At 48.2% G+C, this 10,966-nt stretch overlaps 2 protein-coding genes across 2 annotated transcripts in view; one reads left to right on the top strand and one right to left on the bottom strand.

Annotated features, from left to right (window-relative positions):
* Positions 1–777, top strand: part of MYH7B (myosin, heavy chain 7B, cardiac muscle, beta) — a 29,104-nt gene extending 28,327 nt beyond the window's left edge. The window contains exons 40-42 of the mRNA XM_009318655.1: positions 116–211; positions 384–521; positions 661–777. Of these exons, the coding sequence (XP_009316930.1) occupies positions 116–211; positions 384–521; positions 661–672 (246 nt within the window). The 3' untranslated portion in view covers positions 673–777. The remainder of the gene's footprint in view (positions 1–115; positions 212–383; positions 522–660) is intronic.
* Positions 778–1,966: 1,189 nt separating this feature from the next.
* Positions 1,967–10,966, bottom strand: part of TRPC4AP (transient receptor potential cation channel, subfamily C, member 4 associated protein) — a 28,067-nt gene continuing 19,067 nt past the window's right edge. Inside the window, exons 13-19 of the mRNA XM_009318689.1 lie at positions 9,195–9,278; positions 8,765–8,855; positions 8,265–8,405; positions 6,547–6,655; positions 6,218–6,330; positions 5,776–5,982; positions 1,967–4,036 (exon numbers count right to left, since the gene is read on the bottom strand). Coding sequence (XP_009316964.1) covers positions 3,899–4,036; positions 5,776–5,982; positions 6,218–6,330; positions 6,547–6,655; positions 8,265–8,405; positions 8,765–8,855; positions 9,195–9,278 — 883 coding nt within the window. The 3' untranslated portion in view covers positions 1,967–3,898. The remainder of the gene's footprint in view (positions 4,037–5,775; positions 5,983–6,217; positions 6,331–6,546; positions 6,656–8,264; positions 8,406–8,764; positions 8,856–9,194; positions 9,279–10,966) is intronic.

Raw genomic sequence — 10,966 nt, 5'->3', positions numbered from 1 at the left:
TGTGAGAAGCGCCCTGGCACCGCTGGGACTTTTGGATAAAGGTATGGGGCCAGCCGGACCCTGAGCGGGGGGGGCGTCTTCTGGGGCCCTGCTAACGGAGCCGGGGCACTTGCAGGCTGAGGAAGACCGGAAGAACCTGGCACGGATGCAGGACCTGATCGACAAGCTGCAGAGCAAGGTCAAGAGCTACAAGCGCCAGTTTGAGGAGGCGGTAAGTGCCCGTCCCCACCACTGCTCTCCTGGGGCAGAGGACAGTGCTGCCCTTCCCCGGGGCTGCCTGGGATGGCTGCAAGAGAAGGGGGCCATGAGGTCGATGTGGGGAGCTCGCAGCCTGGCGTGCCGGCTGTGCCCCGTGCGCCCACCTCTCCCCTCACCCCACCCAGGAGCAGCAGGCCAACTCCAACCTGGTGAAGTACCGCAAGGTGCAGCATGAGCTGGACGACGCGGAGGAGCGTGCCGACATCGCCGAGACGCAGGTCAACAAGCTGCGCGCCCGCACCAGGGAGGTCATCACCTCCAAGGTAAGCCCACCCAGCCGTGGGGTAACCCCCCCCGGCCAGGGGGAGCCAGGGGAGCGGCTGCCAGGACCTGAAGGGTGGCCGAGTGCCCCCTGCCTCCAGGCCCAGGCTCTCACCAAAGCCCTTTTGGTTTTTTTGCCAGCACGAGGAGTAGGAGCCCGGCTGCCCGCCCTGCCCCCAGCTGCCTGCTGTAGGTTGAAGGCAAACGGCTGCAACAGTCACCGCCAGCTTTGCACCGCGTGAATAAACGTAGATCTGCCAGGACTTGCCCCGTTGTGTCTGTCACGGGGTGATGTGGGCCTTGGGCTCTGCTGCTGGAGACGCGGGGGCCGAGCTGGGGTCTTCGGGGACATCTTTCACAGCCAGGCAGGGGCAGGCGAGAGGCCCAGGCCTCCCCTCTCCCTGCTCTGCTGCCCTGGCTTGCTCCACACTTTAGGTGGGTTTTGGGAACAGAGCGCTTTCCTCACCCCTCCCCACCAAAACACTTCAGCCTCCTCTCGGCTGCAGGGGACCAGAGCCGAGGGGTGAGGGCAGAACAGGCCTCACTGAAACCATTACTGCTGGGGAGGACAGAAAAATCCTAACTACATTCTGCAGGGCAGAGGGAGGGCTGTTACGGCTTTGGCAAAGGCACTGCAAAGAAAGACATCACTCATTTCTTTAAAATAGATTTCTTTAATAGTTTCCATTTAATACGTTTATTTGCAGTTAGTAAATTGGCATTAATCTGGGCAGCACGAACCTCAGCGATCCCTGGGGATAGTGCAGACTTCCAGAAGTATCTGTTAGTGACAGGGCTCCCACCTCCCCCCCCCGTCCCAACACGCAGCCTGCTGCAACCTCCGCTGAAGCCAGCGAGCTCTCCCCAGCACCACGCAGGACGCTTCTTCCCCGTGCTCTCCATAAATAAGACAAAACAAGGATGAAGGAGAGAGCTGTCCTGTCTGGTCCCTCTCAAAATGAGATTCTCGAGGCATCTGGCAGGGACAGATGAGCCCACAGGAACGCGGCCCCCAGTTAAAATTTGCTTGTGACCCTCCCTGCACGCTCATCCCCCTGCCCGCTGCAGGCAGGGCCTTTCCCCCGGAGACCAGCACGCTCCTTTGTTGGAGGAGCTGCTGCGGGTTTCTGTCCTGCGCCCTTCTCCGCAGACAGCCAGCTCAGCCTCCTGCGTCAGCCTGAAGGCGAAAGCGAAGCCAAGCTGCCTCTAGCCAGCAAGGACCCAAAAGTTACTCTGCTCCCAGGCTGGGGAGGAGGGATCCACGAGCCAGAAGGCAGGCTGGCCCGGTTTCAGCTCAGCCTCACACAGGCCGACCGCCAAGGACAGAGGCAGCTTGGCCCCTACCTGTACGTTACGTAAATACAGAGATGTAAATGAGACTCTGCAGGTTTATAGCAGCAATCGTTGGATGCACCAATTAACTAGACTATGGAAAAGGCATCCCTTAACTTAAAAGCCTTTTAATTTGAAGCATTTATTTTAAGTGTACATCTATTACAGTTAAGAAGAAGCAAAGATACACCAAAAACACAAATACCCAAGAACAAAAAAGCACAGATGAGAAAGAAATTAGCTCAGGGGAGGGAGGGGGCAGGGTGGGGGTGACCTGATGAAGAACAGAGAGTTGCAGCTGCCGTAGCGAGGAGCTCCCCAACACAAGGGGTGCGACCAGGGTCACCTCACTGGAGCAGGGCAGAGTCTGCCCAGGAGGTTCAGCCCCCCAGGGAGGGACACAAGGAGCCCCAGGAGCTCCTGCAAGGCTCCAGGTTTACGCACAAGCTCAGCAGCTCTGACCACCCTGCAAGCAAAGTACTGACTGCAAGTCCGTAGCAGGACACCGAAGTGTGAGATAAGCCAGAGGAGAAGGGTGACTTTTAGAGAGCAAGTCCTGCACCTGGGGCTGGAAGCCTCGTCCACTCATCCAGGCCCCAGCACGGGGATCCTCAGAGCAGGTTTCATTCTGCCGGCAAAGATTAGAGACAAAATGCTACAGCTCCGGGATGTCCTTGCCACCGGGCCCTTTCCGGAGCCTGGACCGAGCTGAAGTCAAGTCATCTCATCAAATAAGTTAAGAAAATTTAAAAAAATTCGGATGCACGTTTCAAAGGAAACTGGTTGCTTTTAGCTGGAGCTGCAAGACGCGTGTTTTTTGACTTAAATGCAGTGGCTCAGGACTTAAGACTGTATTTCATTCCTGGGAATCTGACTGTCTTGGAGCAACACAATTAACGCTGGTGAGCAGGCAGGGCATGTGCAGGTTTGGCAATCAGGACTGCCAAAACCCAATTCCCCCTTTCCCAACATATCCTACAAAGTTCCTTTCAACCAGGCATGTTTATTCCCAGCATTTAACACATTCTGATTAAAACAGATCCAGGAAAAAACTGACATCTCTGGTAAATATTGCACTTCAAGATTAATGTGTGTGTTGATATTAAGGACTGACGGCAGAGACTGACATAAGACTTCCAGGCATAGCAGGTTAGCATCAAGAGCAATGGTCCTAAAAGGGATTTTAAAACCAGATTAGTTACCCAAGAAGGGACAAGCCGCAAGTTTAAAAAATTAGTACATTTTAATGCTAGTGCTCTGTGAAAAAGCCAACCCCTGTTGCAATTCCACCACTGCTGAAATGTCTCTGTTCTCCGCAGCATTGTAAAACGCCTTCAGGTGGGAAGGATCTGCAGGAAAGACAGCAGGAGCAGAGGTTCTCTCCTAACGCACAAACAGACAGATTTAGTACCAAATGATCCAAAAGTAGATGGTAAAGAGGTGACTGGAGCTAGGGCTCTCAGGAATTAAAAGCACACACGCGCACGCACACACACTCACACTCTAACCAACCCTAAACCCCTGATTCCAAACCCCAACGTAAGAGTTACACCTGAAGGGAGTCCTCGTGGTGGCTCCGCACGTGGCTGGTGTGTCGGGGTCCCAGTCAGACTGGCTCCTTGGACCTCACATTTGGAGGGCAATTTCTGTGCTTTTTGACTTGCTAATTCTGGTAGCCGTGAAAGAGAGCCACAACTAAATTGGCACATACAGAGTATCCTCATCTGTCAGCAAAAAAATCTCTGACCAGCCACGCTGGACTGGGAGAGAGAAAAAAAAATAAAGAGGCTGGTTTTTGCAGGTGATTATTTTTATCCCAGAACAACTGGAAGATACATCCCTGAATGTGTTGCCCAGAGAGCTTTCAAAGTCTCCTCCGTTAGAGATCAGAGATGGGGACCGGGAGGGGGCTGGGGTTTTGACAATGCAGTAACGCTCCACGGTTCCAAGCCGCACACGCACACACACACTACACAGCGTATCCCTGAAAATCCACGGGCTGCGAGGTACTCTCCAAGCGCTGTCCATCAGAAGCCAGAGTGAAGAATTACTCCTCAGAAAAGTCTCTGTCAATGTCCATATATGCCTCATCGATGTAGCTAACTATGGCACAGGGGGATGTCCGGTCTGGACTGAGCAGTATAGATACAGTCTCTTTCCAGTAGGTAAAACTAATACATGAGCTCTGTGGGAAGAGACGAAGAGGCTTGGTTAGCGTGGGCCGCAGGCACCAACATGCAGCAGAAGACACATCCCAAAGGCATTCAGCAGAGAGAACTGAAAGTCGCTTCCTATTCAGCCTGACCTCCCCAGCCACAGTTTCACAGCTCTGATTCACCATTCAGCCCACCCTCCCCGGGGCGCGGAGCAGAAGGGGCGGATGCTGAACCAACCGCGCCTTCTACAACCAGCCTCCCACCACCCAGCTACAGGCAGGGACTCCCAGCAACCTGTGGCAACTATAGCTCTGCTAAGAGCAGCGCAGGGTGACCACCACCCCAGCAAGCCTGCGTGTGCCGGCAGGCAGGGCTGCCCGTGAGCAGTACACACACAAGCCCAAACTTCTCCTTTGCTGCCCAGTCCAAACACAAACTGGGACACCGCGGTGCTGCAGATCAAGCCAATGCTGGCAGCAGCTCCCACTCCTAGGGAAGACACAAAGACAATACACCCTCCCCGCCCGCATTCCTCCTGCATCAATTCTCTTAAGGCCAAAAGGCCGCTCTGGCAGCCCTACACCACATCATGTATTACCCGAAGCCTTTACACGCTGGAGAACTGTTTCCACCCCACCAGTGGCCCAAGACACAACGAGTACCGCAGCACGCACGCACAGCACAACGCGACCCTGAAACGCAGCAATGGCAGAGAGCTTTGCTCTCAGCAGCATCTCCCCTCCGCGGCCCGGCACACCATGGACGTGTCAAACCATGGCATGAACACTGCCGCACAGTGCCCGGGTGTTGCAGGCCCCAAGCCCCCCTGCCGCTCCCCAGGTCTAAACGGCTCAGCCCAGCGCTGAGCCAAGCGCACTGCGCCAAATAAGGCTGAGAGGAAAGTCTTACAAGCCTGCACCATTCACTGCAGCTTCTCCTTCCTACGCAGCCTCCCTCCACTACACTCCTCCTTTCTGGGGAATTGAAGCTCCTTATTTTAACTACTTCCAAGCCCTAATACTGCCCCTCTTCAGGTACCTTGTCTATCGGAGACTGCCTGCACTGCGCTCACATCACAGCCACGGGGCTGTGCGCTGCAGTGTACGTGCATGCCAGAGAAGAAGGGCTTTTCCATGAACACGTTCAAAATCTGTTAAAGCTGCCACCCAAGCACTGAAAAGTCAAGGAAGAAACCAGTGCAACCTCACTTTAGCCTTCTAGGGCATATACAAGGAAGTCACCTCCTCATCACAGGCCATTTCTTCCTCTTCTCAGTGCCCAAGACAGACCAGCTCTGGAGTGGAAACCTGCAGGCTGCTTTCCACAGGGCAGCTGCTTTGTCTTCTAGCATCTACACCAGATACTTTTCCTGCACTGTTTGCCACACCAGGAAGAGAGGGGACAGTCTGGTTAAGGTGCTAACTAGTCTGGGAGCTGGATTCTGTCCTGCCTCCACACCCCTGGCCACCTCGCCAGCCATGCCTCTCAAACCCGCTCAGCATTGGCAAGTCTCACTTCTGTGTGCCAGAGCCAAGACCTAAGGTCTTGTTCGCAGGGAAACCCAGCGCCTACCTTGTGGTAGTCTGACTGCTTGCAGAAGGGACCTGACTGGGCAAGACGGTGTGAAAAGCACTACAGAAAGTTACACATGGGGGCAGAACTTGCTCCCTTCTTTCCCTTCACAACCTCCCACTTCCCATTTTTGCTTGGTGACTAGTAGACAGATATTGCTATGATTGATTCTTGCTATGATAAGAGGTTCACATACATTTTCTAAGCAGGTGCTGTCTTTATCCTTGTTGAGGTAATGCTGTTGCCAGAATCGCAGGAGACTGTGGAAGTTGTTCAGGATGAAGCCTGGGTATTTTTCTGTATATTCCATCTGTTGCAAAGTGCGCAGATAAAAAGGTAGCTTTTCTTTCCTTCGGGCCAGCATTAGGATAACTAAACTTGTGTTCAAACAACTGACATTTTCCTAAAAGTAAAAATGACACAGCAGGTCAAACAACAAAAAAATAGAGACATTGGTTGCACACATGTCCTTACAAAACGTGCTCATGGTAAGCATGCAGAGGAGGTGCCCCTACGTGTATCAAGAAAGAATGGACAAGGGTCTCCTCGAGAGAAGCCAGGTTCCTCCCTGCTCCCAGCCCAGTTCATCCCTACACAGTACCAGCAAGATAACTGCAAAGTTACTGTCAGCTCTTTACCTGTGTAAGTGTCTGTACATGAATAATATTAATGAGACGGAAAAGAAAGGACATTCTCATGGACATCTGGGACATGTATGATAACAGGCGGCACTCTGACAGCACTTCTGCAACTGCAGCGAGAGGAAAAAGACAATTATCAGGTGCTTAAAGTTCAGACACATTGGTCCAAGCAATATGGCAGTAAGAACTGGTGCTCAGACTGTAGCAACAAACCTGCAAAGTGACATCTCTGTCCAAAACCAAAATTTTCAAAGCCCAGACTTAATAACCATTATCAGTACCAAACACATATACACTGCCCCTCCCCCCCATTTCTTATTCTTTACCTTTAGCATCAGACTGATTCTCAAATCGGTCCAGGGACAGCGTAATGCAGCGAACAAGCATGTTTGAGTCAACCAATGAACTGTTGATCTGATTTAAAAATATCTGGAACTAAAGAGAAATACTTTTTAGTGTTCCATTAAAAAACAAACAGAAAAATTCATCCCAGATGAACACGCGTAGATGAGGTCTGACAGAACAGCATTTCATACCCCTTTTCAGAATGCGCATGGCCAAGAGGTGTACTAAGACAGTTGCCCCTTTGGCACAAGGGGAACAGGTCAGCGAACCCAAGTAGGAAGAGCTACGAGCAGGGCTTGGCAAGTAGGGCAACAGTGAGCGTTCTCCAGATTTTCGACATTGAAGGAGTACAGTTCTTGAAGGTTATTGGAGAAACCGCCTTGAATTCTGAGCACAAGCACCTAAAACGTGCACTTCACCAACATAAGGCTTCACAGACATGGACAATTTCCCCTTCCCTTCAGAAACAAGAGTTAGGTTCTGAATGCCAAAACACTCAGGGTCATTGCCTTTTTGTTATCTCTAACAAGAATAAGAGGAGATACACACTCCCGGGCCTGCCTCATCCAGTCCAAGCCAATACTGGCACTGAGGGCTAACCAAAGGATCCCTATAGCAAGCACCTTAAAACCACTACGGAACAGAAAAATGCCAAAGTCCTGGCACCGCTAAAATCTCTTTTGACACCATGTCACTTCAACGAGACCAAGATTTCATACACCGTTTGTTTTGAAAGAGGGAGACAAGACAGCATGGCTGCTGGTCTCTGTAGTTCCTCCAGCTCCGTGTTTTCCTACGCTTTTGTACAGCAGACAGTGCTAGGGAGGAATACAGTGAGGGACTCGTACAGAATGAGAATTAAAAAAAGTTATAGATCAATAAATAGGAAGCACACACGAAGTATAAAGACAGATTCTCTAGAACGTGTGAGTTCATTTACTAGAAAACAACCTGAAATTAAATACATCTTTCTTTTAAATACATCTCTGCTTCTATTCTCCAAGGTCTGCCGGACCTAACAGCAACCAGAGAAAAATTACAGTAACATAAGCAAGAGTATGAGATCATTCAAAACCTACCCAACAGCTGATGTTACATGCACAAAGTGCGCAAGAGCATGAAACTACTTTGCATGGAGAGCTGCCCATTCTTGATCTACGTACGCAACTAAGTTTTATAGGTAATTACGTCAGCCATAACTTCTTAAAATGTCTGTAAGTTCAAGTAACATCAAAGATAAGATATGTCTTTTTGCAGTATCAAATATTAATGAATATATTAAGTCATCTCCATGAAGAACCCCCCCTCCCGCCGCAAGCTCCAGTAAGAGATTTTTTTGGAGCCTGTCTCAATGTCGACAACTATCAGCTTAACCCAAAACCCAGTGACTTCACAGGCAACGTTCTACCATCTTTGAGCCCTGACCTTAAACCTGCCTGATCATGTAACAGGGCAACGTTTTCTGAACAGCTCAGCACTTGCTGACTCAGAACAGCTGGGAGCACTTCTGAAAACATGAGTGTATGCAGCAACATACATGCTTGTGAAGAGACTTTGGCAGCTCACTCCTTAGTGTTTACTGTGCACCAAGCTCAACAATCACACCAAAATCAGCAAATGAATCTTGAGTTTTAGTGCTACGTCTGGTTATAAGAGCATGTAGTTTGACCCACTGGGGACAGCTTTTACAAATATTTACCTTCTCATCTGTGTTGATATACTTGTTGAACCTCTTGAATGCATCAATATTGAATTTCATCAGTTCTCCCAGAAGGTCAAAGTAACTCTGAAGCACATCTCGTGATTTGCACTCGCTATCAACAATGCAGTAGAGAATATGCTGGCATGGGAGGAAAACATGTTATTGCCACAGCTTAGCCCAAGCCAGCAGTACAGCATAGACTCTGATTTAATCACTATTTAAAACATTTATCTGCAGGTTTAGTTCTTAGGTGACAGAACTAAAAACAACAATTCAGATGAGTCTTCTGTTAGATTAACTTCCCAGTGATGCAGGCTATAGAACTGGCCACCCCACAACTGGTTGCCACAAGCAGAATTCACAAATACTTTTCCAACATTGCCCTAATCGCAGTGAATATTTAACACTACGTTTTTACCCCTTTTTGAATTCATTACAGATAAATCCTTCTTGATTGCTATGGAGATACGTTACAGAGGACGCTTGACATTCATTACCTCCAGGAGTCCTCTCTTTAGCAGGAACATCTGGTCTGCATAGGAGGTGGTGCCTCGCAGAAAACTTTCAACTGCCCTTGCTTGCCAAAACCTGAGAAATCGAAGAAATGAGGTTTTAATTTTGGAGCAAGGGGAGTACTATATCACAACTATTATTTAAATCAAATTTCCTAATCAGTTTCATTCCAGTCTGAAGCTGGATTCAGACCGGTTGATCCTGCAGAAAGTCACTGACTGTACTGGGTATGAGGTTCAATGCAAGCTTTGGCATTCTCCCTCACCTGCACTGCCACTGTAGCCAAGGGCAACAACACCAGATCTTTTCACAGCTTATGATTTTCAAGCATTTTCAACTGCTGTAAGCTGTATGAAAACAAACCGACTTCCCAGTCAACTCAAAACAGCATATTACAGTGCAAAGTGAACCCACCTGAAGGAGGATTCAGCTGGTTCCTTCTTCATGACCTGAAGCAGTCTGGTCAACAAGCCTCTTTTCCCATCACAGACAAGACTCCTAGAGCATGTGAAGAAATTACAGCATGAGTGGAAGGGCTGGCAAGCACTGTTCCTTGCAGAACCCTGAATCCAGTCTCTTCTCCCAAGCTTTTAATAATCAAAATCCCAATATTGAATATACAGTACAAATATTAATTAACTTTCATCATTAGTTCTACCAGTGGAAGAGTTCTCCTCACTGCCTTTGGTAAATGTCTGCAATACCTGCAACATAACTTCCAAATAAATCCTAAAGAAAAATTATTTATTTTCTCTCAAAATTTAATTATTTCAGAAATACCAATTCACATCTTGTAAGAATTAAGATATTAGAAAAAAAAATATATACCACATTTGACCTTAGGAATGTAAGAAAAACACGCCTTTTTTGCTCAAACATAAAGGAAGCTCTAAGTTCCGTTTAGGAGGCAGAGCAGAGTATGGGAACCTAGATGCTACATGAGGTAGCCTTCTTCTATGTGTACTAGTAAAAGTATAGAGGCTGTAGAACTGCATTACTACTCGTATTAAATAGCGTCTTCAGTAGAGTATCTACCCACAGTAAGCTCATGCAGAAGCAATGCCTTGATCTCCTCATGTATCAAGAAAAGCAACATGGAAACGAAATGCTAAGGGTGGAAAAGAAACCAATTTTAGGCCAGAAACTGAGGAATGCTGCCTGTCTGGCTATACAAACCACCCCACAGAGGTAGAATAAGATGCTTCAAGTGGCACTCTTCTACTCAAAAAACACCCCAGCATGCATATTCAGCAGATGCACCCAGGTTAACGGCTGCGTACTGTATCGGCACCTTTGCTGGGCAGTCAATAGCCAGCTGACAAAGCCCTTGTGGGAAGCGGTTTTCTTACAGCGTGGTAGTCTGTTCTTACTAACACTCGGGAGATATGAGAAACTCTGCAGGCTGGAAAGAGCTGTTTACAACCTTGATCCACTTCCTGTCAGTGTGCTCCTAACAAGGTGAATTTTTCCCCCTAAATACTTACTCCTTTTCGAACAAAGCCAGAAAGGTACCTATGCTTAGAAGGAAAGGATCTGAGTAATACAGACACCATCTCTTCCCAATTAGGCACAGTATTATGATAATAATTATAATCTAGAAATCCTAACTTAGAGAATTCCCTTTTGAAGCGAGGTAAATCTGCTCTGTGCAGACCAAGTCCCTGCTGATACTCTGGGAGTATTCTGACAATTAAATTCTGCAAACAACGTTTTGCCTTGTGAGGTTTGTACATCAGAATCGTGTATTAAGAGCTTATTAAATCAAAATAGTCACTCTAACAGATACTCAAATATAACACTAGAGATTCTGCAAGTGGTTTAACATGTTAATCTAATTTAGCTTATTCTAGTTATTAGCTGCTCTTAAAATAAAGACTCTGAGCAGACACACTTAGATCTGTTTATGCAGACTGCAGATGGACATTATATGTGCACAGACTGCTCCTGAATCTCAAAACTAAGATTTATTAGTAGCAGCAATTCATGCATTGGAGGGATCCCAGTTTAATTTCCAGGTCTGTCTGCAATGCCTGTAGTGAGAAAGGCCAGACAAACAGGCAGACCTAGCACATCATAATGAAGTACGGGCCATGAACTCAAAACCCCCATTTTAGGTCGCTTTTGTTTTTAAAGTGCCTTACTCTGAGCACAAGCACACTTCAGATTTGCTAATGATCATGAACATC

This window comes from Pygoscelis adeliae, unplaced genomic scaffold (genome assembly GCF_000699105.1).
Source record: "Pygoscelis adeliae isolate BGI_AS28 unplaced genomic scaffold, ASM69910v1 Scaffold72, whole genome shotgun sequence".
In the NCBI taxonomy this organism is placed as follows: domain Eukaryota; kingdom Metazoa; phylum Chordata; class Aves; order Sphenisciformes; family Spheniscidae; genus Pygoscelis; species Pygoscelis adeliae.
This window is presented reverse-complemented; position numbering and strand designations above follow the sequence as displayed.